At 49.2% G+C, this 26,858-nt stretch overlaps 1 protein-coding gene across 1 annotated transcript in view; it reads left to right on the top strand.

The window, feature by feature from the left end:
- CAPN13 (calpain 13) overlaps positions 1 to 26,858 on the top strand; it is a 56,824-nt gene that overhangs the window by 13,527 nt on the left and 16,439 nt on the right. The window contains exons 4-10 of the mRNA XM_063077755.1: positions 4,953 to 5,089; positions 11,589 to 11,763; positions 12,724 to 12,798; positions 17,649 to 17,734; positions 21,410 to 21,484; positions 22,581 to 22,726; positions 24,428 to 24,570. Coding sequence (XP_062933825.1) covers positions 4,953 to 5,089; positions 11,589 to 11,763; positions 12,724 to 12,798; positions 17,649 to 17,734; positions 21,410 to 21,484; positions 22,581 to 22,726; positions 24,428 to 24,570 — 837 coding nt within the window. The remainder of the gene's footprint in view (positions 1 to 4,952; positions 5,090 to 11,588; positions 11,764 to 12,723; positions 12,799 to 17,648; positions 17,735 to 21,409; positions 21,485 to 22,580; positions 22,727 to 24,427; positions 24,571 to 26,858) is intronic.

The raw sequence follows: 26,858 nt of genomic DNA, 5'->3' as shown, positions 1-26,858 counted from the left end.
GGTAACTCTTGCACATTTATTCTTCTGTGAGAATTTTAAAATCATTTTGTCTAATTAAAAAGAAAAGTCACTGTGATGCAGAACGGAGCAGCATTAAATTTATGTATTAATTTGGAAAAATTACATTTTTATGAGTTTAATTATTCCTTTCCAGAAACATGGTCTACCTTTCTATTTATTCAGAACTAGTTTTATGCCCTTCAATAAAATGTTATAGTTATGTTTTCATATTAGTGCTGTACCCTTCCTGGTAAATTTGTTCTCAAATATTTTACAACTTTGTAGCTAATGTGAATGGATTTGGTTTTTTTTCTCTCTCCCATTTCTAACTAGATGTTATTAGAAAAGAGGAAAGCTACTACTTATATTTTCAACTGTATCTAGCCACCGTACCAAATTATTTTATGAGTTCTCATTTTTTTTTTCTTTAGCCGCATCTGGATTGTTTTAGTTACATAATAATATTATCTGAAAATGAAAATAATTTTGTCTCTCCTTTTAAAATTTATAGAACTCACTTTGCTTTTTTGCCGTGTCACATTAGTTAGAACCTCACGATTCTGCATGAACGACAAGAGCAAAGTCTGCCTTCTCTTGATTTTAGTGACGTGCTCTTCTGATGTGCTACTCTTTTAATACACTGTCAAATTCAATTTGCTAAAAGTTTTATTGGAATTTTTGTACCTATATCAGGTGTAAAATTGGTTTCTAGTTTATGTTATTTTTATCATGAGTTATGCTAACTTTTAAAAATGAACTGATCGAGCTTTACGTTCTTTGATTTGAAATAATTTGAATAATGGTTGCTGATCATGGATGGTCTATTCTTTGAAAGTAAAATAGACAGCAGTTAATTTACCTGGATCTGCCTCCCTTTAAGTGTGATTTCTTTAACTCTTTCAATGTATTCAATAGCTGTTGCTCTGCTTGAGTCTCTAATTTCTAATGGAGTTCTGAAATTTATACTTTTTACAAGAAAAATCAACTGTTTCTTCTGTATTTTCAAATGTATTGCCATAGAGTTGCTCATATGGTTCTCTGATAATTCATTTAATCTCTTGTAATATGTGACTAAATCTACTTTCTCAATTCCAGTAATATATTTTTACTTATTTTTTTCTTATTTCAGCTTTTCTTAAACCAACCAATCTATTGTATTGGTTTTTTAACAAATCAACTTTTGATTTTCATTATTCTTTCTGTTCTTTTTCTTTTGAGGTTTGTGTTTTCCATGTAATTGGTTTAAATTTTATCTTTATTCATTCCCTTTTACTTTATCTTGGTTGATTTTATTGTTCTTTTTTTATTTTCAAAACTGTATACTTTTCAAAGTTTTTCCTTGGATATACTGGTTTATAACCGGTTTTGAATAAACAGATGGTGATCAGAAAAAAAAAGTGTACACTTAATACTTATAGTCTTTTTTAATAATAAAAGCTTTTAAGACTATAAATTTTCCTCTGAGATTTTATCTGTATCTCCAGGTTTTGATATAAATTATCTTACTTTTATTAATTTTTTTTTTTTGGGGGGGGCAGCTGGCCAGTATGGGAACCCAAACCCTTAACCTTGTTCTAACCAATTGACCAACCAGCCAGCCCTTAATTTTAAGATAATATATTTTTAGTTTTGATTTATTTCTTTCCTATAGGGGTTGTTTCATTAAAGTTGACTTAATTTTCAAGTGATTAAATTCTGCAGGGATTAACTTTGTGTTGCTGAGTTTTAGTTATACTAAATTATGGTCAGAGGTTATAGTTCATAAAATGTCTACATTTGGGGAAATTATTGAGGTAGTTTTATTTATGGCCAAGCCCATGACAGGTTTTGTAAATAGTTCATGGGCACACAGAAGAATGTATATTACCCAGTGGTGATGAATTTTACACACTGAATCAAGCTTTCTGATTTGCAGATCGTATTATTTGCAATTATTTCTTTCATCTTAATTTATTTTTTGTCTGCTCAATTTGTCAAATTCTACACGAGGCAAATTGAAGTTCTTCCCCATAGTTATCGTTTGGAGACAGTTCTTACTATACTCATATGTTCTGGCTTTACACTTTGCCTGCCCATATTTTTTGGTGCCCAAAGGTTTATTATTTGCTGTCTTCTTGTTGGAATCGAACTTACATAATATCCCTATTTGTTGTATTTAATGCTTCTAGCCTTGAGCTCCTCCTCGCCACTCCAGCTTCCTGTTATTTACATTTTCCTGTTATATCTTTGTTTACCCCTTTATTGCCAGTTTTGGTTTCACTATATTGTAGGTATGTTTCATCTAAAAAGCACATTTAAAACTCATTGCCTACCACTGTTTCTTCCACCCATTTCTCCTTAAGATTTTCATTTTAATTTAAACTTCATTAGACAGAAGTAGTTCATTGACTAATTTCCTCAGAATACATGAGAATTTTTCATTTGCTGTCACTTTAGAATGATACTTTGGTTACATTTAGGATTCTTGGATCACATTTCTTTTCCTGGAAACATTGTCCCATTGTCTTGTAGCTTCCAGTGTTGTAGGAAATAAATCCAGTATTCATCTATTCTTTTGACTTTGTATGCAACCTGCTCATTTGAACTGCAAGTTTGTCAGAGGTATTCTCTCTCCTCATAGTTCAGAAATTTTTCTAGAATATATCCAGATGTGGGCTTTTTAAAAATTAATCTTGCTTGGAATTCAGTGAACCTTTTCAATCTGAAGACCTGCATCCTTCTGCTCAGCTAAGTTTCCCTCCATTATTTCTGGGCTCCTTCTTTATCCTGTTCTCACCTCTTGATGTCCAAATATCTGCATACTACATCTTCTGACAGGCATCCAGGTGATGCTGCTGCTGCTGGTCCAGGGGCTGCCCAAGGAGTGAGCTAGATGACCCACGATTAAGCTGTGTCTGGGCTTGCCCCAGAGCTGCCAGTGTCAGTGGGATTTTCCTAGGTGGTTAGGATAACCCAAGGCCCAGACTGGGCATACTCTGCCCTTCTAGGTGGCGAAGAAAGTCACACATTTCCCCCGAAGCACCTGCAGTGCTCACCTCTGTAGATATCTCCCTGTCACTGGAAGCTCAAGCACTGGTCTCTGGAAGGCACCCGATGCCTGGGCACTTCTGATGCTTTGCTCCAAACCCTTCCAATTTCCCTGTCAGACCCTTGGGTGTTGGCAAAATGGCACCAGCTTGGTTTTGGAAGGTTACAGACATTATCCAAATGCCAACCCTCCTCACCCAGAGACATGAACCAGTAAATGCAGGTCAGTGGCATCATTGTGACCAACAGTCAAGCCATTTGCAGCCTCTCCGGGAACTGCAGCCTTATCTGATTTTCCCTTTGTGTAGGGAGAGCAAGTTTGGTCAGCATTTCTGGTGTGGGAGGGCAGGGGTGAGGGTGACTTCTAAGAGGAAACTAACTAGAGGAGCTCATTCAAGCCAGGACTCACCCTTGATGGCCTGCTGTACACCAGGTGCTGTCCTAGGTGCTGAACAAAACAGCTATGAAAAAACAGTTCCTACCATCTCACTTTTACAGTCTCATCTGATCCCAATTGCAGCCTATGAGGCAGTTCTTAGTCTTACCACCATTTGACAGATGAGGAAACTGAGTCACAGAATTATGTATCTTGCCCTCCATCTGTTGCTCAGGTAATAAGAGACAAAACCAGAATTCAAGCACAGTTCCACAGACTGGACACGTTGCTACCCAAGTAAGCACAAAATCCAGATCATCCTTCCAGTACCCCCCTTCTAGGAGATGGGATTAGCTTTCCCGTGGTGCTTCAGATGTGTTTTATGATCTTCCTCCTGATAACATCCCTATTGCCTCTCACCCTCACTGCCTACACGTCTTACTGCTCTTTGCAATAGGAATGTAGGTCCACAGCTGTGTGGAACCTGACGCAGTGCACTAGCTCATTAATGACTATGAAAACATCTTTGTTGTTTTGTCTCTGCTGAAATCTCTGTCTCACTCTTCATTTCTGCTCTGAAAGCTCGTCCTTAGCTGGATGGAACAGCCCGACATCTGGGACACCCAGCTGTGGAAAAGGCCGTGTGGATGAGAAAGCACAACCACCCAGCCTGATTCAGAGCCCACCTGGCAGAGACTTTCTTCCTCTGGGCTCAGGCCTGATGCTGGAAGCTCTGCTGCTTCTCCAGCACAGGGGAGGCCAGCAAAGAAAATCCAAAAGGCCAACTTTGTTATGAGTTTTCCTCATTTGGCGACATCCCCAGGTGAACCATTTAGAGTTGAATGCTAAAGATTAAAACAGTCTGTTTCAGAGAGGAACATCTGGTTCATTTGCACTCTTTGCAGTTGCAGCACAAGCCAGTTTAATTTCTGCTGCTCTATCGGCAGGGCCAGCTTGACAAGAGGGAAGGCTGGAATGCTCAGTCCTCCCAAGCCATCATGTCATTCTGCTTCCAGGCCTTTACCCACACTGTGCCCACCATCTGGGATGCCTTCCTCATCTTCTCACCACCTGCTTAAGTCCTGCCTCCTCCTTCAAGCCTTCAGCTCCTGGTAGGCTCTCCTTACCTCTCCTTACAGCTCTGCATCTGCCACCTTCCTTTGTGAGTCACCAGTGCTCCACCTACTGCCATTCTGTGCACAAGAAGTACCTGCAGAGTCTCATTTGTGTTCTTGATGCTCACAAAGGACTTGCCAAAGTGAGCCCACAGTCAGTAGCAAAGTCAAACTAGAACCCAAGTCTCCTTCCTCCTGCCTGTATTTTCCTTGACCAACTCAGTCTGTGACTCATTTTCTCTACCTGCCAGTGGAGATGACAGGCCCATCTTCTACCCAGTAACCTGGCCTGGGATTTTGCTCTGTAAAGAGTTTGTGGTTGCATTGAGAAGGTCATGCTTTAACTGGGGTTATCTTTTGGCTTAGGTTGGGCGATGTCCAGGAGTCCCCTCCTGCTCCAGCTCTATTAAAGCATATGCTTGTTTCTCTTCCAGTTCTGGCAGTGTGGCCAGTGGGTGGAAGTGGTGGTGGATGACCGCCTTCCTGTTGTGGGCAAGGACTTCCTCTTTGTGCATCCTCGCAAAGGCAACCAAGAGTTCTGGCCATGCCTTCTGGAGAAAGCCTACGCCAAGTAAGTATGGCTCCCCACCAGCTAGCCTTGCAGCTCTTGGCAGCTGTCTTGGACGCAAGCGATGCCCCCTTGAGCATCACAACCTTTGCCACCTAGCTGGGCATCCTCCGTAAACAAATACTGTGTGCAAGGGTCAGTGTTGTGGCACATAGCAAGGGATGGGCAGAGGTGGGACAGAGATGTGCATGTGCAGTGATATTATTGCAAGGCTGGTATAAAGGTCCACATGAAAATAATATGGTCACAGTGTGATGAGGGCTGAGGAGAGAGTAAACAATCCTGACTTTCTGACTCACAGAGAGTCAGGCTGAGGCTGTATGGAGGAGGTGGCATTGGATCGAGGCTTGAAGAATGGGTGGAATTTCAGCAGGGGGAAAGGAGAGGGGGGAGGAGGCATCCCCAGCAATGGGAAGCAAAGGCACTGGGGCAGGACAGGTCAAACTGAGGTCTGTGCAGTAGGGATGTGGATGCTGTGAGATGGCAGTTATGTGGGGCAGGGCAGAACACGCTCATTCTCATGTAGTCAGGACACCACGATTCAGGGGCCACCTTTTGGTGTTGACAAGCTCGAGGACTTACAAATGCCCTGATTCACATGTTTTACTTAGACTTTTGGGGTTACTTTTATTCAACAGATGTTTGTTGGGCATTTAACCATATGCCAGGCACTGTGCTTGGCACTGGGACAGACACTCTCAGACTGGCTCAAGTGGACTGTGCAAGAGAACATGCACACGTGCGTATGTGTGTATGTGTGTGTGTATGTGTGTGTGGAAGAGGATACTGTTGTGTGTGTGTACATGTGTGTGTGTGGAAGAGGATGCTGTTTCTCACACAAGTGAGAAAGAGATGTTCAAACTTTCCATAATCAGAAAAATGCAATTATAAAGAGCAATGAAACATCCCTCTACCCCATCAGACTGCAAAATTAGGAAGCTGGATGATGGCAAGTGTCTGCCAGGGTGCAGGGAGCCAGGAGTCTTCAAACGGCACTGGATGGAATGTGAAGGGTGCCTGGACAATGCTGAGATTAGTTACACACACATCTCACACCAAGTAAGGACACTTCTAGAGTGTCCCCAATGGGATACATCTGAGGATGTTCCTGACAGTGCTGTGGGGGTGGCGTAGGGTGCCTGTCACTGGGGTGAGTGCTCTCTGTGCAGAGCCACTCAGCAGTCAGAAGCCACAGATCGATCTGCACATGGCGACCTGGATGGGCCTCAGAGGCAGGTGCTGAGCAGTAACACACAGGTGTTTGTGGGCACGAGAGCGAGGTACGCTGCAGCGCGCCTTGTGCAAGAACACGTGCAGTCAAAGAGGTGCACGACAAACATCCAGAAATGGTTATCTGTGGGTGGACGGGAAAGAGAACAGGGGTAAAAGGGAGGAAAGAAAGAAAGAAGGTGGGAAGAGAAGCGGAAGGGAGGGGAGAGAAGGAAGGAAGGAAGGAAGGAGGGAGGGAGGGAGGGAGGGAGGGAGGGAGGGAAGGAAGGAAGGAAGGAAGGAAGGAAGGAAGGAAGGAAGGAAGGAAGGAAGGAAGGAAGGAAGGAAGGAAGAGTTCATTAAGTAAAATAAAAAAGAAACAAGAGCAGGACCTTGCAGTGATATGATGGGGAGGGAGGGAAAGATGCACGCAGGCAAACAGGAGATGAAAGCCCGCAGCAGTCCTGGGGCGGACGTTCTAATGAGGCCCAACCTCAGGGACTGGAGACGCTCTGGCGATAGTTTTGCCGCTGCCCTTGCGGACTTTTTTCTGCGTCTGCTCCTCTTCCTCCCACCCGCAGCCTGTCCTTGCCCTGGCCTCTCCTCTGCCACTCCTCCTGACCTCTCCTTCCTTCCAGCGTGGCCTGCTCCTCTGCGTCCTGAGGCTGTAGGCACCAGTTCTCTGCTTGTTATCCGATTCCTGTCCCAGAGAGTTAATGCCTGCTTGGTCAAGATTGGGCCGGGTCCCCCTTGGTCCAATGAGCCGTGACCAGGGTTGAGTGGCTATGAAGACGGGTCTGGGGCAGCCACACCATGGGCAGGAGCTGGAGAAGGACAGTTTCCCTCAGAAGAGAAGATGCTGTATGAGGCAGACACAGCGAAGACACCTCAGAGCCAGAGTCACTGCTAACAGATAAAAGCACAGATGACCACACCCCGAGGAGAAGCGGGGTGGCAGGGAGGGCCATAGACTCAGAAGGTTCCAGAGATCATCCTAACCGCCCCTCATTTCACAAGTGGGGAAGATGAGATGGCAGGGCTAAGTAATTAATTTGAATCTGCTAAGTCTTAGTCACCTGATGAGAGACATCATTTAGCAAGACTGCAGCCACAGCTGGGTCCAGTCCTGGGCCCCAACGGGGGGTAATACCACAGTCCATCCCAGGCCCAGTCCTTCTGGAAGTCACCATCTACCCAGCAAGACATCTCAAGGCCTCTTTGTTTGTTTTTTTTTTTTTGAGGCAACTTAATGAAAAACTAAAGTTTTTGCACATTTCCAGTGTCAGGAAGAGCTGTTCATTAGCACTTGAGAATGAAGCCCAGATAACAGCCAAGGTTGTTGAACCAATCCACGTGTGTGCGGAGGTCAATTCACTTCTAAGCTACTTACAGAAACACTGCCATTATGTTTCCAGTGTGGATTCAGCCCCCATCACTTCAGGGCCTCGCTTTTTCCTTATGTAAAAGGGGGTAGTGGGACAGCTCGCTGGGAGAATTAGAAAACTTGCAGAATAAAATGATGGTTTTGACCCCATTTTGCTAACAACTGACCTAAAGCATTCACTCAGATTGAAACGAAATGGGAAAGTGGCCCCGAAACCCACATTCCACTGCCTAAAGAAATCTAGCGGAGGATAAAATGTTTCAAACATTAAAACTCTTTGAAAGCTTCCTCCCCTGTCCAAAGAAGGATGCAATAGAAGGCAGGAGTGAATCAGACAGAACTGTAGCCCCTCAGAGCTGGAAGGGACCTCTGTCAGCAGCGAAGCCTACCTTCTTCTTTGAAAGATGAGGAAACTGAGGCTCAGAGAGGTGAAATGACTCGCCCAGGGTCATACCACGGTTGAGCCAGGCTGGGTGACAATAGTTCGGCCTCGTCACGTGCTCTTTCCCTCTTCCTTGATATTGTCGGCCCTACAGAAAAAGATACTGGAACTCAGTATGTGCACAGGAGACCACAGCACAAGTGTGGACCACCGTGTGTCCGTATGGAGAGGGCCTCTGTCCCTGTGAGGCTGTAGGCATCGGCCGAGCGAACGAAGGGCTCCCAGCATCCAATTATCCTTGTGGCTGGGGAGTCTGGAAAGGAACTGGTCCAGCCAGTCAGATGTGGGGGGATAGACAACCATGCTTGGGGATCTTTTTCCCCAGAGCTCATAAAATAAAGAGGTCGAGGACACAATCTGGAAGGCTGCGCATCCTCCTCTGTAGAATCTCTGCAGTTCAGAATCGCAGCATTTCAGCATCCTTTCTGGCTCCGACTTACACAACTGAATTCTTCCCTCTCTCATATCATTGCTGGGCAGATAGACATTTCCCCCAAATGAGGCTGAAGCAGAAGAACGAGGACAGGCTCTCTCAGAATTCCTGGGTTCAGGTGACAAGGAATAGTGACAGCTGTGCTGAACAGTTCTCTCTCTCTTTCCTTTCCTTTCTATTTCCTGTCAGCTAAGGGGGCTAAGAATAGTTGCCGTGTTCCTGAAGCATCAGCAGGATCCGTGAGCTCGTGTTTGTGAAGCGGAGAGATAGCTCCTTGTCAAAATGCCCAGCTGCTGCTGGGACAGGCTTTGTGGACTTCACAGATAGAGAGTGAGAGAAGGTTCCAGAAGCTGTGGGTGGTGGCGAGTCATTCCTGCCATGTTAGATGTCTCTGTGGTGACTGCAGAAGGGTGTGGGTGCCAGACCTCAGACAAGACCCACAGGCATTGGGACCGTGTCTATGAGACAATGAAGTGAGGAGACAGAGCCCCCGGCTGCTGTTCTGGAGTGGCTCTGGCACAGCCCCTCTTGAAGCCAGGGAGGGCCCCTGAGCTCATCACCAGGAAGGGCTGCTGCAATGGGCCTGCATTAGGGAGTGGGTTCCAGAGCCCCCATCCCTGTGAACTCCCAGTGCCCTCAGCAAAGCCCTCTGGGCATCCTCATGATCACAGGGAGGCTCTGCAGTCACCTAAGCAAACACTCCAGAGATGAGCGTCTAGTGCCAGTCATAACCCGGGCCCAGGGAGAGGGAGAGATGGGGTGAGAAGATGTACAGCCAGTTCTAAACATGTCAAGATAAGTCTGTCCCGGCGCAGTTCCTGTAGAATTGACCCTTTGTTCTGTGCATCCTTAGCTTTCTTTAATAAAAGGCCTTCCTAAGCCATCTGTGGTGTTTGTGTCTGGGACATGGCCTGCTTATAGTGGCTGCTTGATAGGGATTTTCTAAAGTGAATTTACTGAAATTCTGGGTGATCTCTGGGAGGAGAAGATAGCAGAGGTGGAAATAGGGTGAGAAAGGAGGGTCCCTAGAGCTGAACCATTCGACCCCGCTGTTTACAGAAGAAAAGCCAAGGACAGGGAGGGGAACGCTCTTATCCAAGGTCAGAGACGCCATTAGAGGAAGCAGTGGCATGGACCCAGGCCCCCGACCCCCATGTGATTTTGCATTACCAGAAAAAAAGCCATGGTAGGGGCTTCCCCCGCTGCCCACCGACCTGAGAAGGGCTCCGTCTCTGCTTGCCCAGTGGGGACAGGGATACGCAGGTCCCTGGTGAGAAGCCTGAATGGCAGAGGCGGCAGTGAGTGGGGCTCCCTCCGGGCAGCTCTCATGCCGGAAGGCAGCCCCGGGGTCTCCTGCCCAGCCTGGCTTCAGCTGCATGTCCTTTGTGGGTTTGCCCTGCCTATATGTGAAGATTCCACGGGAACCTTTCCAGCTCACCCCACTGAGAGGAACTCGAGTTCTCAAACCAAATTTGACCTCGTCTGGCCCCTGCTCCAGTGATAATGGATCAAGCCACCCTCTGTCCTTGGAGCACAGGCCTCCTGGGCTCGCCCTGCCCTCCTCCCCAGCCCCATGGCTGGCCCTGCTGCACCATGCTCTTCCTGCTCCAGGAGCCTCCCCAATTTGATTCTTCCTCCCTGGAACACCCAGGCCACTCTCCTTACCTAAATAAAAGTCAACCCAGAGTGTGCCCCTCCCAGAAGCCTCCCCCAAAACACCAGGTGGGGCTCAGGCCCTTCCTCCATTCCACAGTGATCCACATGCTCTCGTAGCAAATAGACATGCCAGGGGGGCAAAGACATGTGACGTGTTGTTATTTATAGCCCCCATCTAAGGACAGTGTGTCCCAGTGGCGAGGCTGTTGTGGAGGGCAGAAGGGTGTGGAGGTGGGAGGGGAGGGGGTGCCAACTTGCCGTGCCTCATAATGACAGCAGCAGGGGCACATCCAGCCCCTCTCGAGCCAGACACGTGCTGTGCATGCATTAACTGCGAAGCCATCAGAACAGCCCATTGAGGAGGGTGCCGTGACATGCCCATTCCCCAGACGAGCAAAGGGAGCCCGAGAGAAGCTCAGCCTCTCACCTGAGGACTGAGTACTCGTGAGAGAGAAGCCAGGAGTTGGACCTGGGTAGTTTGGCTCCTGAGTCCAGGGTCTGTCTGCCTCCCTAGTACGTGACTGGGACTACTAAGGTTTGGGGCAGAATCAGGAGGAAGACAAGATGGGCAATTTCTTGGGATGTGGGCCCAGAAGCAGAAACCCCATGGTGGGTGGAGGGTGAGAAGAGGTGCTTTGGAGAACGGGGACGAGGTGTTAAGTGGTTGTCTTTGGGGGTGTGTTATGTAAGACTGGTTCTCACCTGTTAGCTTCAGTACAGTCAACTTATTTCCCTAATGGTTTGGGGTGAGTAGGTAGTTGGGGAATGGGAATTCACATCAGGGTTTGCAAGAGTGAGAACAGAGGCTGCTTGTGGCCACAGCCGGCACCAGGGTTGTTGACTGCTAGCTCTTTGAGGGCAGGAATGGGGTCGTGCTCATCCGTGAGCACATACCTGGCATGGAATCTGCACACGGTCAGTACTTAATACTGTTGTTAAACTGAATGGGAAGCAGTAGACACTCATCATCATAATAGCCAATGTTCATGAAGGACTTGCCACGTGCCAGGCACTATGCTGTGCACAGCCCCATGGGGTTAAGTGACTTGTCCAAGGTCAAGCAATTAAGCGTGTGGTGAGGGTGGGATTCGACCCCTGGCCTGTGGCTCCTGCACTCTCAATCTCTACATGACACTGCCACTCGTGAGGCTGTCCAGGCCTGGGAGGCAGGGGAAGGAAGGTGGGGAGGTCAGCTCATGCCCCTGGGCTGGTGGCATAGCAATCTCCACGCAGGTGAATGGGAGATGGGTGGCTGTGTTCTGGATGGATCAGGGAGTCCCCTGCCTGGTGCATATGCAGAGGAGCCTTGTGCGACCTCTCTTCCTGGAGTGTCTCACCAGAGGCATCCCAGGGCTTCCTCTGACTCTCTCCCTCCCAGGCTGTGTGGGTCCTATTCCCACCTGCACTACGGCTACCTCCCTGACGCCCTTGTGGACCTCACGGGAGGGGTGGTCACCAGTGTCAACCTGCACACCTCCCCTTCCAACCTGGTGATGGCAGTGAAGACAGCGGCCAGGGTGGGCTCCCTGATGACCTGCGCCACCCCAAAGGGAGTGAGTAGATGGGGTGTCCCGTGCACTGGCTTGAGCCCTTCCTCGTCTGGGAGTATGTCTGGGAGTATTTGGCCAGCAGCCCATTCAGCCAGGGAGGGTAACGGCGGGGGCCGTTGTGGAGCACAGATAGCATGCTCTACCAAGGTCACCCCATTTCATCCCACAGCAGCCCTCCCTCCAAGACTGGGATTGTAGAATTCACTTCAGAGAAGGGGAAGGGCTCAGAGAGGCTGAGGAATGTGCTCACCATCACACAGCCAGAAGGGGGCGCCAGTGCTGCTGACTCCAAAGCCTTTTCCTGCTGCTGCTGCTTCATGACCAGGTCCAGAGTGGCCGGGGCTTTACCGTCCCCTGGAGAAGGCAGCTACCATGCTTGCGACTGTGGGAAGCTCCTTTGTATTTTGCCTTGATTTTCAGTGGCTCTAAAGGCAGTACCCCAAGGACAGTATGTCACCTTTTGAAAAGCTTGGATGAACCTCCAAATTATTTGAGTCTGTTCTGAGCCATTGGGCTCCCTATCCATGGAGACACTTCCTTTACTCTTTAAACATGTGAGCTTTGAGTCACACATTTCTAATCTGAAAGCCACCAAAAACCTAAGATGCACTTGAAACCCCAATTACCCACAGCATGGGGTCGGAGATTCCTGACTCCTGCAGATGACCCAGCAGACATGTTCTGTGCTGTGTCTTACTGATGAGGAGGGGTTGGCAGGGCAAGCAGCCTGGGTCCTCAGGGCTCTGTGGGGCTCCTTCAGTCATGGGAGTGGTCTTTAGAGGCACGAAATACCTGGAGTCTCAATACCCAGCAGCCTCCCAAATCTGCCTCTCTAGATAAGAGCTCCAGACACACGTGCCATTTCCAGGGCGTCTGTGGGGGCTCAGCTGCTGTTTGGACTGTTTTCTATCTCTTTGAAGAATGTGTGGATGTTCATACTTGGTCTGCTTTTCTCCTTTGAAGCTGACAGATGAGGCTGAGGTGATGGAGAACGGGCTGGTGAACCAGCACGCCTACACAGTGACCAGGGCTGAGCAGGTGAGGGTGGCCAGCGGCTTGACCAGAGCTCCCACAGGCTCTTCCCCAGTGCTTGCGTTCCTCTAAGCAGGGCCAGAACCACATAACTCCAGCAAGCCCGGTGAGCTGACGTGAGGACTGATCACCCTTGCCCCTCGCCCCTGTGGTGCCACCCACAGGCAATAGCCCCAATTCCTTCCATTCATCCAGAAGCTCTGGTGTCCAGTGTTCTCCTCACCCAGAACCCACCAGAGAGCTCGTTAGCCTTGAGCTGGTCTCAGACAGGTCTCAGTGTCTGCCTAAATGGCAGGATTAGCCCACAAAGTGGGCAGAATGAACCACCCAATCTGGGGGAAGTTTCACCCTGAAAGGGGTTTTATTTGTTATGTACAAGCTAAATTACTATGACAAAGACACCCCAAAACACAGGGGCTTAAACAAGGTGAAGTTCATTTCTCTGTCAGTAAGCAAGCTGGTGATCTCAGGCTGGAAGGTGGCTCTGCCACCCCCAACATGGGACTTCTGCCTGTGAGTCCAAGTCCCCACCTCGCCCAGCAAGGGGAAGAGAAGAAGGCCAGGGACACTCACACCCACGTACAAGGCATGAATCAGAGAAAGCCTACATAATTTCCTCTCACACGCCATTAGTCTGAACTTAGTCATATGGCCACACAGATGCCCAAGGGAGCTGGGAAACATACTGTCCAGCTGGGTCATCACATCATATACCCAGATAAAACTTTATTCCTATAGAAGAGTAAGAGGATGGCCTTGAAGGGCAGTCTTTCCCTTTGACTCAAGAACTGACTTTGGATAGACAAAAATGTATGTAGCTACCATGTGCAGTGCAATCTGTGTAGTGTGTTCTGTAGTATATACCATGTGGTGCATATCTGGAAAATGCTACTAACGTCCAGCCTCCTCCATTCATAATTGCAGTCACTGAGGCCTGATGGGAGAAACGTCTCTCACAAGGTTGCAGCTCCCTGTGAAATGGCCAGCTAGACACCATGTCTCCTCAGTTCCTGTCCATGCTTGTCACGCAGCCATGCAGTGACAGCACTGCCAGGCCTGTGATGGTTTCCTGCAAACGTGCCCCCATCTCTGTACTGCCCACAACTCTTGAGCCCTGATAATGTCTTCTAAGTCCCATGAGATAGAGTTCCAAACTCTATCTCTATTTATGGACCAGGAATGCAGAGTCAGGTTCTCTCTGTGGCATGCTTGTCATATGGGCCTGCCTCTGTCCATGTCACTCTGCCTCTCCTGTCCATTGACCCAAGGCCAGTTGTTTCATTGTCTGTGTTTTGATGAGTGCGCCAGTTCACAAAATGGGAACAACGTCTCCTCTCTTCTGCCTGTCTCTCTAAGGTAAATCAGAAACAAAACACTTCCCCTGAGTTAGGTGCCTGCTGCCTCTCTATAGGACCCTAATGAATGCCCGTTGTATCAGTGGGTGGTGCACTTCCATGCGTGAATGGATGTATTTGTCCTTGGCCTGTGAGATGACATTACTGGTCCCACCGTAAAACATATGTGAGGAGCTCAAAAGACATTTCCCACAAGCAAGAAGAGCTTGCCCTCGTAAACCAGGCCAGAAGAGATCCCAGTCATAGCAGCTCCAGACTCCCTTCTTCTGCCCCCCCTCCCAAACCTTTCCTTGAATTCTCATTGGGGACAGCCAATACCATCATCACGCCTCGCCCTATATGGACACGCAACTCCCTGCAGCTCCCCTGCACCAGCTCCCCTGTACCAGTCTGGGGATAGCAAATAAGTTTTATCTCATGTGCCAACCTTGATCAAATGGCAATGCTGCTGGATCACTGTGTTGACAAGACTTGTTGCTGCTTCCAGATTTGGAGAAAGAGCTGTGATAAGTTAGTCATGTCTGTGTTGGCCACAGCATGAGGGAGTCGAGGTACCCACGCTATACACTTGCCATTTGGGGACAAGACCCTTTTTATACATGGAGACAGCCTTTGTTTCTCCTCTGAACACAGGGATTTGTGTACCCAGAGGTCCAGATGACCATGGAGCATGAGCCCCTGCAGAGGCTGGGCATGGAGATGGCAGTGACCACTGGGTTATAGAGCAGCCACTTAAACACCTGGGAAACGGAGGTGAACTCGGGGGTTGGAGAGTGGTTCTGCCGCGGCTCAGGCTCCTGATGATTCCTTCCCACACCATACACTTTGAGTTGTTTTTCCAATAGGCTGAGCAGTCGGCACAGAACACCTCACCTGTGATGACAGGTGATCAAGACTGCATGTCCTGTATGGTCCATTCCGTGCAGCTGACATGTCCCAGAACGTGCTCTAAGGAGTGCTAGCTTGGTGAGATTCTCTATGGAAACAGGTCTCCAAATACATTTGGAAAATACACCTCACCATATCTCCTTCTTGGAGATTCACAGAGTACATTAGCATTTTAAAGGCTCTGAGAAAGCCTGTACTAACAATACAGGTACTGCCTGATTTTAATCTACCCGTAGCCATGAAACCATTTCTCCAGGAGTAACTATTAATGGCGAATGAACTAGCATTCAAGAGAATACATTCAAGGAAACCTTATTCTGGGTAGATAACCCGGGGCCACCTCTTGCCCAGTGGCACCCTTTCTAAGTGAGCTGACCAGGGTCAGGAGTATGGTCAGCAGCCAGGGGAGTGAAGTGTGTGAGCCAGTCCATTCTCATATATAGTCATGATCTTGGCCTCAAATGTGACCCCTGAGCCCCCGGCCCATGTGATCACTAATAGGACAGTGTCAGAAAGGAGTGACAGACACACAAGGCCCAAGAACTTGACTTGGTTAAAGATTCCTCCTCCAGAGAGAGGAGGTTTTAACTCTGAACCACAAGTGCTAAGATTAAACCCACCCATAAATGCAGTGTGCTTTTTAATCTGCTCATCCTCCCTCTAGGTAGGACACAGACAGGAAGATAAATGAAATTGGCATTTTTTATTATGCACCTAACTCTGTGGTGAATCCCCTGGGCAAGGGGGTGAGTGTTTATCTGCATGCCTCATTTAGCCCTGCTTTTAGCCCCTTTGAATCACTTGCCGCTTTTCTCCCGCATACCCAGCCCAGTCCCTGACTACCTGTGAGGCACTGAGGGTGACTCATTAAGCTCTTTGGGCCACCAGGCGACCGTTTCTCATGTCCTTCCTCCATGGGCTCCATCAGGTGCTGGCAGTTAATAATACACTGTGTGCAAGGTCTGGAGTGCCTGGGGGTGAGCAGAGAGGGTGGGAAACCTTGGATTGTGCCCATCTCCTCCCCGTGGTGACGTTGAAAGTCAGAGCCCCTTCCACTACAGGCCAGAGACAGGGGCAAACCAGGAAAGCAATGGAAGAGAACCTTATCCAAGCCAAGTGCTTGGGCCTTGGTGACTGTGCTGCTCCATCATGTCAGTGCCCTATTGGTGATCATATGGGCCTAGGCCAGGTGACTGAGGGTTACATTGGAGGTCAAGGTCACAGCCACATCTGAGAATGGGTCTTTATCCATGCCCAATTGCAAAATTAAGAGCCTGGGCTTTGGAGACCAAGTTGGAATGAGATAGAGGAGAAAACAGGCCCTCTTTCTGTGCAGCCCTCGCCAGGGCAGGTGCAACTTTATCATTCCGTACGAGCACATTCTAGAACTGGACGAGCTGAGATTTAATAGCAGATAAATAGCAGGGGACATTGCTTCGGGCTGCAGAGGAGAGATCTTTATGGGACCCAGCCTCCTCCGTACCCCATCACAGTGGATGGAATTGGAATACCACCTCTGCCACTTACTTTGTGGCCTTGAGAAAGTTGGTTAACCTCTCTGGTGCTCAGTTTCCTCCTCTGCAAGACAGGGATTATATAAATACCTGCCTCAGAGAGTTGAAGGAATCGAGGGATGCTGGCTGCACCTAGCTCTGCCTCCACAGTTTCTCTTCCCTACAGTGATTTTCTATTCAGAATTTTCTGTCTCCTCTGATCTGGAGTCACTGAATGAGTTTGCCCCCTTCCCTCGCCCCCACGAGCCTCTGTCTCCTCAGACATTAGCACAGATCGATATCGCAGCTACAACTCAATCATATATTAATTCCTCTGGCTGGGCCGAGGGCTCCTGGCTGCCGAGAATGTAGGCTCAAGGATTTGCTGTTGTTTCCTTGTGACTGTCCCACAGTCCTGCCATCGGGCTTACATGGTGTGAAGGAGACACCTCCACATGTGAAGTGCGTGATGAGGAATGTCCTGGAGGAAGGAAGGGAGGAAGGAATGTTCCTTCCTGCTCTCAGGAAGAAGTGCCTGGTCAGCACTGGGATGCAGCGTGAGGGGGGCTAGCCTTGGATATGAGGAGGGCTAGCCTCAGCTCTCCAGCTCCCAGGCCGGCCCACTCTTGCTCACATCAGTCTCCTTTACCTCCTTGCTCACAACAGTGCTGTGGAGACTGCAGCACAGCTCGCAGGGCCGCCGGAGGGCACAGGCTGTGTCTGTGGGATAGAGGTGCCATCTGTGATGGGTACGGAGGAGGCTGGGTCCCATAAAGATCTCTCCTCTGCAGCCCGAAGCAACGTCCCCTGCTGTTAATCTGCTATTAAATCTCAGCTCGCCGAGTCCTAGAATGCGCTCGTACGGAATGATAAAGTTGCACCTGCCCTGGCGAGGGCCGCACAGAATGAGGGCCCGTTTTCTCCTCTATCTCATTCCAACTGCACACAGGCGGCAGAGAGACATTGATTTTTCTTTTTTTTCAATTTGTTTCTGGCTGCAGCCAAATGAGGTCAGAAGTTAAATTAGTCCTTGGAGGTAAAACGTAGCTGTGTTCACAGTGCCTCTTTCTGCTGACTTTTGCTGGAGAGCACTGACAGTCTCCCTTTCTGTTCTTTGCAGATTCAGTACAGAAGGGGCTGGGAAGAACTGATCCGCCTGTGGAACCCCTGGGGCAACACGGAATGGAGAGGGCGCTGGAGGGACGGGTACGGCTTCTGGAAACCTCGCACATCCTACATGGAGAGCCCAGGGTTGAGAGTGCACCTTCCCACAGAAGCAGAGTCTGTCTTGCCTGCTGTGGATCTCACCACAGGCCTGTCCAGTTCACACCTATATGTGGCTGTTGGTCCACCTCATGTTCCCATGATGCCATTTGCCAGGCATCTATTAGACACCTACTGTGTACACTCTATACTAAGTGCACTGTGGTAGGGGTTACTGTGGGGTATACACAGATGACAAGGCCCAGTGTCTAGAGTCTCCACCTAGAATCAACGAAGAGGGCGGGAGGCAGGGCAAGAGCCAAGCTCCCACTTGGCAAGAGAGAGAGATGGAGAGAAGGAAACTCATCCCTTGAAGGGATCCCATGGGATTCTGATCCTGCTGATGCCACATCATGAGGATGGGAAAGGCTTCGTATTTGGGGGGAGTAGGGGAAACTGAGGCAAAGATCTGGATGATCTTTCTACTCAGTCCACTCAGATCCTCAGTCCTGCTCTACTGAGTATCCAGTGCCTGCAGTAGCACCTGAGTGTAGTAGATGTGACTGGAGCTAAGTGGGTCCCAGATGCCCCTGCTGAGCATGTCCCTGTGGGGGCCCAACTGTGTGCTCAGTGGCATGTCCCAGCTGCCAGGGTCCCTGATCCCTGATCCCCCACCCCCTTGTCGACTGAGAATGAGATGGTGATCCTAGGCAGGACAGAGGGGCAGCGACCGGTTACCTGCTCATCTCTGCAGCCAGCGAAGATGCCCATTGCATTCCTCCAAGGGTCTGGAGATCCATGAAAAGTGTCATGGCATGGTGGCCACAGTAGCATTGCCGGTGGGGGTGGGGCTGGGGCCAGGGGCCATGATCTTAGAGGAAATGCAATGTGTTCAGACAAACTGGAGAACAGGACCCAGCAAGCAGTGAAGGTGAAGACGGCAAGTTCTGGGAAGCGATGCCATCAGCAGCATTCCAGGCCCAGCCCGGCCTGCCCAGACCCTGCCTGATGGTCAGGCCAGGCTGCAGCAGGACTGTGAGCCCCAGCAGCCGGCACATGCCTGGCACACATGGGCACTCAGCAAACGCCAGATGAGGGTACACTCGGGCAGAGGGTAGGAAAGTGAGGGAGAGGACACAGCAAATGGACTGCCAGGCTATATCCACCTGTGGCCTCAGATGTCCTCTGGAGGACAGGGCAGCCAAATCCCCCCACAGAGGGAGAGGAACTTGCAGAACCATGAACTGACCCAGCCTGGACACCGTCTTTACTTGCTGCCCCCTCTCGCCCTTTCTATTGCTCCTGTTCTTCCTCCCCTCCTGGGGTCTCCTTTGCCCTTTCCAGTGCAAATCCTAGCAAGCTCTGGCCTTTCCCTGTTCTCCTTCCCAGTCAGTACTCTAAGTTGCCAACTATGGCCCAGAGAGTGATGTGATTATCAGAACCCCGATTCAGGGTTGGCTGTCGAGGTGGGAGTGTAGGGAAGGCAAGTGGCAAGATCAGAGTCCCCAGGAAGCGGGGACAGGCAATGAACTCACATGAGTGGGTACTCTGCCCATGCCCCCCTGGCTAAGTATCAGATGGTCAGTGAAGTCAACAGGGGACATCAGAGATCAGGGAAGAGAAGTTTCCCATGGGCTGGAATGCCAGGGACAGCTTCGGGGAGGGGGTTGAACTTGAGTTGGCCTCTTGGAGGCAGGAGCATGACTCACTTTGGAAGAGACCACTAGGTAGAAGGGGACGCGTAGGCCACAATGCTGAGCCAGGGACATGTAATAGTCTGTTCAGGGCCAACAAGCTGGCCGGAGGCAGAGGAAGATAGGAGAGACAGTGTTAGGAGATGGGGCTGGAGAGCCCAGTGCCTGCTTAGAAGTGTGGATTTATCACTCGCAGGCTTGGGCATGGATGAAGGCTTTTGCACAGGAGAGTGGTGTGTGCAGAGCAGTACTGGGGAGATGGGTCCAGCAGCACGTGCTCTGTAGGGCCATGCGCCTTGGCTGAGCACTAGGGGTCACTCACTTCCCACCAGAAAGTAGGCTGGATGGAAGTGACAGGGACTGCATTATCATTGTCTCCATGCAGGTGGTCGATTTCTTCCCTGCTTTTTAGGAATGGAGATGGATGGAGAGCGCCGGATGGTCTAATCTCAGCCATAATTGAAATTTCAGTTGCACACACTTAAAAGCAAACTTGCATGAATCGATAGCATATTGATTTACACTACATTTATTTTCCCTTACACACTGCAGAAAATGTAATTATCGCTTAATTATAAAATTGCCATTTTACAATAACACAACTGACTGCCTCAGCCTGCAGCAGGAAGCCTGGGTGGTGGTCCTGCCTTGTTGTCCAGGCACAGAAATGACCCAGGCTCCCGAAGCAAGCCCCTCCAAGAGAAAGATCTCATTAAACATTTGTGCCTCTGGGGCCATTGCTACAAGAAGGCCTCCACTTTCAGGAGTGGGCTGAGGAGGGGCAGCTGCTCCTTCTGCCTGTGAGGGTCTCCTCCCCACCACAGGCCCTAGGACTAGCTTCTGGAACACATCACCCCAATGAAGTGGACAGCATTAATTAATTTTAAAAGCAAGCAAAAAATCATTGTGTGCAGACTATGTACCAAGGCACATGTTAAACACCTGAGATGACATCGTGTGGAGCAAGGCTCACTGGTCTCATGGCACTTGGAGTCGAGTGAGGAATAGCAACCTGTAAATGAGCAGTAGCCCTATAGGGTGTGAGTGGTGTAGGCACTCTGGGGACTCAAAGGAGAGGGCCAGCAAGGCTTCCCAGAGCGGGTGCCCTTTAGCAGGAAAGGTGGGTAAGAGAGAGCAGGTTACGGAACTGAGAGGGGGAGTGAGCGTCATGGTGAAAGCCAAGAGGTATGTATGGGGGTGGGGGGAGCAGGTAATTTTAAGGTAATGAAGATATTCGTTATTGCTGGAATATAGAATTCAAAGGTGGCTGTGGGGTGGGGAAGTCAGAAACCAGTAAAGCTATGGGAGTAGATAGAGGCCAAGGTCCTCTTTAAGGGCTATAAACTTCACCCCCAAGAGTGTTAGAGAGCCATTGATATGTTTTAACCAGGAAAATGACATCATCAGGTTTATGTTTAGCAAGATCATTCTGATAGCAGTGTGGTTGGAGAACGAACAGGAGAGTGGGCAGGACTGAGTTCAGGGAGACCAGTTGGAAGTCCACGAGGGGCTGAGGGTATCTGATCTAGGATAGCAGCGGCTGGAGTGGGAACAAGTGGACAGCTTCAGGAGGGGGTTAGGAGATGAAATCAATAAATGAGTAATATTCGGCAATCGTCTGGACGTGGGGGCTGTGAGAGAGAGCAATGTCTCATGTCCTCACTTGGGCAACAGGAAGAGGCAGAGGATGGGCATAGTTTGGGACAGGTTGATTGGGGGCCACTATGGGACTACGTGGACATATGGAACAGACTATAGCATAGATCCATCTAGAGCTCAGAAGGAAGATCAGGCCGGGGACAGGTGTTCGGAAGCTATTAGCACATGGAGAATGACTGGAAACTGTCCCTAGGTAGAATGACACTCATCACCTGCTCCTCAAGAACTAATAGTGGCCGGTGCAGAGGGCCCCTGTTGGGCCACATGTGATTGAGATGAAACGTTCTGGGAAATTTCACCCTGTGGTCTGTGTCTCCATGCTCAGGTCTCAGGAGTGGCAGGAAGCTGGTGACCAGTGGAAAAGCCTCCTGTATGAGAACAAAGACAACGGCGAGTTTTGGTATTTACTCTTCTTCAAAAATGATGTTTTAACTATTGCCCAACCCCTCAATCCCTATCTTTTCCCCTAAACTTTTGTGATGATGGAAATTAGCCTTGCAGAGACCTGTTTAGAGGGAGCCTATTTTCTCTACCAAGACTCAAAAAAACTTCGGATGGGAAATTATTGTGTGCTGCCTCTGTGTGAAAGTTATTGCAGCTGCGAAGTACTGGCCTTCCCAGGACATTTTCATGGCAAAAGGTTTGAAATCAAGAATTTCCTGGAAACTAAGATGCATGGCTGTCAGGCCTGTGTCTTCTGTGCCCTCTTGTTGGGACCCGGAGCTGCACAGTGTCCCCTGGCGTGACCTCCATTAGAGCAGCAGGGCACTCATCCCCAGTCCTGGCTCTGGACTTGGGTGAGACTTCGGGTTCATCACCCAGAAGTTGTGCGGACTTGACGTTTAAAAACACATAATCAGCCACAGGCTCACATCTTAGAGGATGACATGGACATTTCTCAGAGGAGTTGTCTGGTTTATGTAGTGACATATTTAAATGAAATTTAGCATGCATGAAAGGGAGCCTGAGTCTAAGTAATTAAGAATCAGAGGGACAAATGTAAATCAGAAGGAAATGTACTCCCAGTATCTTCACTTTAATCACAGGACGAGGTGGGGCTTTAGGTGTGGAATCATTTCATTCTGATAAAGACCTCAACTACAAGTTTGGCAAGAGCCTTCGGGAAAGGTGATTTTCCTAGCCCCGAGGATGACCTGTAGCAGGAAGAGATGGGTAGACATCCCGCTGGCCAGGAGAGGGTTCACAAGTGGGTCGATGTGTAGAGGAGGTGGTGGCTAATGGTAAAGCTCCTGCCAAGTGACAAGCAAACCCAGAATTTGGCTGTGTCCTTGACTGCCACCACCGGAGGGAGAGGGACTGAAAAAGCAGAAGGGTGCTTGACAGACAGTGAATGAGCCAGAATCAGCCTTTGGGCAGGACAGTGCTGAGTCAATGAGACTTTAGTTGACACTGAAAAGGCACACTGGAGTGAAGGGCACCCCCACCCCAGGGACAAGACCTTTGGTCATTTAGTGATGTGTATCTGTTTTTTATAGGATGTCATGTCAAGACTTCGAAGAGAACTTCTCCTGCCTGTTTATATGTAACCAAACTCCAATCACCCTGGATCGTGGGAACAGGCCCCATGAAAGATGGTCCCAAATGGTGTTTAAGAACCAAGTGGTCCTAGGAACCGCTGCAGGTAGTCATGGTATTGATACTCATTCTCGAAGCTGTCAGCCCTAGCCCTGTGCTAGCTTCAGCTGTCTCTGGCCTGAAGCTGAAAGGACAGGAATTTGTCCCCTAAAGGGACAGCTATGACTTCTGCAAGGAAAATGACTGCTGGTGGGGGGCAGGCAGGTCCTTTCTGGTCTAGCACAGTCCTTCTCACCTCCACCCCTCCTGGAGAGGAGCGGGCTCACTGCTCTTTAGTAAATATGTGGGACGGTGGAGGGCTGTGGAAAGGCCACGGGACAAGAGTCAGGGCCTAGGTGAAACCACTGTCTTTGCCACATACTAGCTTTGTGATACTGGGAATATAGCTAGTCTCTCTGTCCTCAGCCTCCCCAACTGTAAACATGGAATTAGTAATTCCATCTGCTCCTTGAACCCACAAAGCACCAGCCAGACACAGGGGAGCTCCTGCCCTGTACTGGTTGGTGTGCAGCGGCATGCTGAGATCCCAGACGTGGGTGTGTCTGAGTCTGTATTGGGGCTCCCCTGAGATGAATCTTGCTGATTGTGACCTTGGGAGAGTCATATTCCCTCAATGTACCTCCTGGCCCCTGTCTGTGACATTGATGAGTGAAACAGCTCCCTGTGGAATCAAATCTGAGTGTGCTTATACATCCTTGATTAAAGAGGCTGTAAACAACGTATTTGTGGGGGGGGGGGTGAGTGTTATGTGTATGTGTTTGCACCCAAATGTGTGCATTCCCTCTCCTGGGCACCTGCCTGTTAGAAATGGTTTGTTTGAAGGGCTCCATACCCCCAGTGTCCTTCCTGTCAGCCTCCAGGCTGTTTACTCTGCTGCTCAGAGAACCTCGTCACCAGGAGGCCAAGGGCAGACTCAGGAAAGGCTGAGTCACTCTTAAGCAGCAAACTTACTGATTCACTTTCCTGAGCTGCACCTGTCTGACTCTAGGGCCAAAGTTCTCTCTCCTGGATATAACGCATGCCAATGAACACACCAAAATTGTACATTGGGGCCATTTTTAGTAATGCCTCAGAAGGGAGGGTGGGAGGGGAGCCCATGATGGAGTGTTTTAATGCATTGTTATATTCAGTCCTCATGGAAAGCCTATGACTGTGGTGGTCCTGTGTCTCCCCTATCCCTTTGCAGAGCTCCCCCGTTGTGACCCAGACCTTCTGATGTGTATTCATTCATCTCTATCTTGACTTATCTTCATTCATGCATGCATTTGAATCTGATGGTTTCCACATTAATTCTCTCTCTCTTGCTATGGCTTCGTTGCACAAGCTTGGGTAGAAGAGAACCTGAGTTGCCATCTGTCTGCCTACTTTCCTCCATCTCCACTGGTGCTTGGGCAACTGATGCCATTTCAAGGCTCTGATGGTTAACACCAATGCATAAGCTCACGCACACCTAGAGACTCTGGAATTTCACTTATTCTGAAAACAGCCATTGACTCTACAGTTTAAAAAACATTTTCACCAAGTGGGAAACTATACTCTCCCTCCTTGTTTTTAAGAGGAGGAGACTAAGGCTTCGAAAATGAAGAAACTTGCATCACAATTAGTAACTCTGGGGGTTGGGACCCAGGCCTTAGGTCTCCAAATCCAGAGTTTAAAGCACAATCCACAGGGCTCTCCAAACTGGACGTGGCCAACTGGGAGTCCCAGGAGTGGAGCTGAGCTCCAGTAACAGCTCTTTCTCATGCAGGTGGACCTCGGAGGGACACTCAGTACCGCTTCTCTGTGCAAGAGCACATGGAAGGCAACAACGTCGTTGTGTCCTTCACCGTCATGCCACAAAGTTTGAGGGCAGAAGATGAGAAATTTCCACTAAACTTCCAGGTGTTCAAGGTAAGGCAGCCTACATCAGGGCTTGCTCTTTTGGGACATTTGCATACCTTGGGCTACGGAGAGCAGCCAACCAGCCTGAAAGATCTGACTGCGTGATTGCCTTGGAGACCAAGCCCAAAGGGGCTGTAGTGTTTATCTGGTCCAACTCTAAATTTGCAAGAAAACCTGAGACTGGAGAGATTAGACTTGTCCGTGTTTACAACAGGACACACCTCCTGCTGTGTCACTTGCCAGCATTTCCTGGTATGCTGTGGAATCTAACGCTTGCTACTCAACAAGCGGTTTGGTCCAAGACCAGCTGTAGTTACCATGAAGATTCCTGGGCCCACCCCAGACCTTCTTAATCAGAAACTCTAAGGACTGAGCCTGCATTTTAACAGGCTCCTCAGAGGCTTCTTATGCACATTAAAGTTTGAGAATCATTGGCTAAACTTTGAGAGGAGTTTAAATAAAAACAAAACACAACAACCCTGGGTATAAGTCCAGGAGATGTGTTTTTCTCTTATGTTCAGGCCAAAGTCCAGTCATAGCTTGGTGTTTGTCATGGAAGCATCTGCTTGGCTACTCATTCAGGGCTGGATTTTCCCCTCAACCAAGGCTCCCTTCTCCCTACATGGCATTCCCAGCCAGCTTCTCAGCTCTGAAGGGCCAAGCCTCCTCTTCTCCTCAACCCCCCTCCATGCCATCAAACACAGCTATGAGCAGGTAATCAGGGAATTAATTTTTTGAAATACCATTTCCTTTTACAAAAGAAAAACTGATACCTCTACTCCCTCCTTCTCCCCTAAACATTTCAATGCATCTCAAAGAGAAAGTGGCTGATTCTCACATAGTTCACCCCACAGCTTCTCTGCTGCAGATGAGCAAGGTCATATACCCATCAAATGCTGGAATCCTTTCTCCTCATATTGGAGATGAGAAACTAAGGCTCAGGGAGGTGAAGTGACATGGTCAGAGTTAATGGCAAAGCTGGGACTGGGTACCAGATGTCCACTAAGCCTTCAGTCAAACACACTGGCCACCTTTGTGGGCACTAGGCTGGAGCTTTGATTACAACATCTCTGGGAATGATTTCAGTTTCTGTTCATTCTCAGCTTCAAGTCTTAGCCCATTTATAGACGGGCAGGCTCCTGGGAACTCTGCTCATGGCTGAACACTCCTGTGCACTGGCTGGGGTCATACTAGTAAGAGGCCTCACATGCTATAGCAGTTTAGAGTTACAAGCGTGTGCACCTTTACTGTCTCAAAAACCCAATTGATCCCCCTTTTTATAGATGTGAAAGCCAAAGCTAGAGAGTGAATGACCTTCCCAAGGTACAGCTAGGAAGTGAGGGGGAGTGTTTGATCCCAGGACTGTGGCCCCGGGTCCAGGGCTCTCAGCAGGGAGAGAGTGTCTTTCTGTGATTTTCATGGCTCCTAGAAAAACAAAGCTTCTGGCTCTAGAAGCAGGGGAGCCCTTTGGGTTCTGCTTTCTCTGAGCATATTTCCACTTCCCAACTGCATGAATTCAATGGAAAAGAAATTGTTGGGTTTAGCACAACACATTTGAGGTGCCTCAAACCCACCAAGGCTACCAGAGAGCATCTCCTAAGGATGCTGTAGTGGACATTTGTCATTTTCATTACCAGCTAGCACTGGAACACCCTCTCCACTTCAGGGGAATTGTGATGGGAGGCAGGGCCCAGCTCACACTGCAGCAGCTGAAGAAGCCAAATATTCCCTCTCCGCAGCCCTTGGATGCAAAAGATGTAGACTTGTGACCCAGGTCTGTCCTGTTAGAGGCTCCTCTCATCTCTGCAGCACCGTCACCACCAGCACGCGCACATGCACACACACACACACGCACACACTCTCAGTCACTTGGAGCTTTGACTCCTGAGGAAGTAACTAAGAGATGGAATTATTTGCAGGATTATTTGCAGCAAATCTTCGAGCCCAGCAGTAGCAGTGCTGGGAGGTTCCTATGGCGGTGTCTGGCTGTGTCACTGTCTTGTCTGGCTCCTGCCCATCAAGCTGCATTTTCCAGATACTCCATGGACTCTGTGAGCTATCTTCCCAATAAAATGCCTTTCAGCCTACCCAGCCTGGGTTAGTTTCCATTGTTTTCAGCCAAGACTCCCTGCTAATTTGGGTGTCTTCTAAAGGGATCCTCATCCTCAGAGTCCCTCACCTCTCACCTCTGAGAAAAAAAAGGCTGGAGCCAGAGGGAAGGATTTGGGAAAGGCTGAGAGGGAATTGAGGTGCCTGGTCTCCCCTGCCAGGATTGGACAGGTCAAGCACCAGGCAGG

This window comes from Cynocephalus volans, chromosome 14 (assembly GCF_027409185.1).
Source record: "Cynocephalus volans isolate mCynVol1 chromosome 14, mCynVol1.pri, whole genome shotgun sequence".
Taxonomy (NCBI): domain Eukaryota; kingdom Metazoa; phylum Chordata; class Mammalia; order Dermoptera; family Cynocephalidae; genus Cynocephalus; species Cynocephalus volans.
The sequence above is the reverse complement of the archived record's forward strand: the minus strand, read 5'-3'. Positions and strand labels throughout refer to the sequence as shown.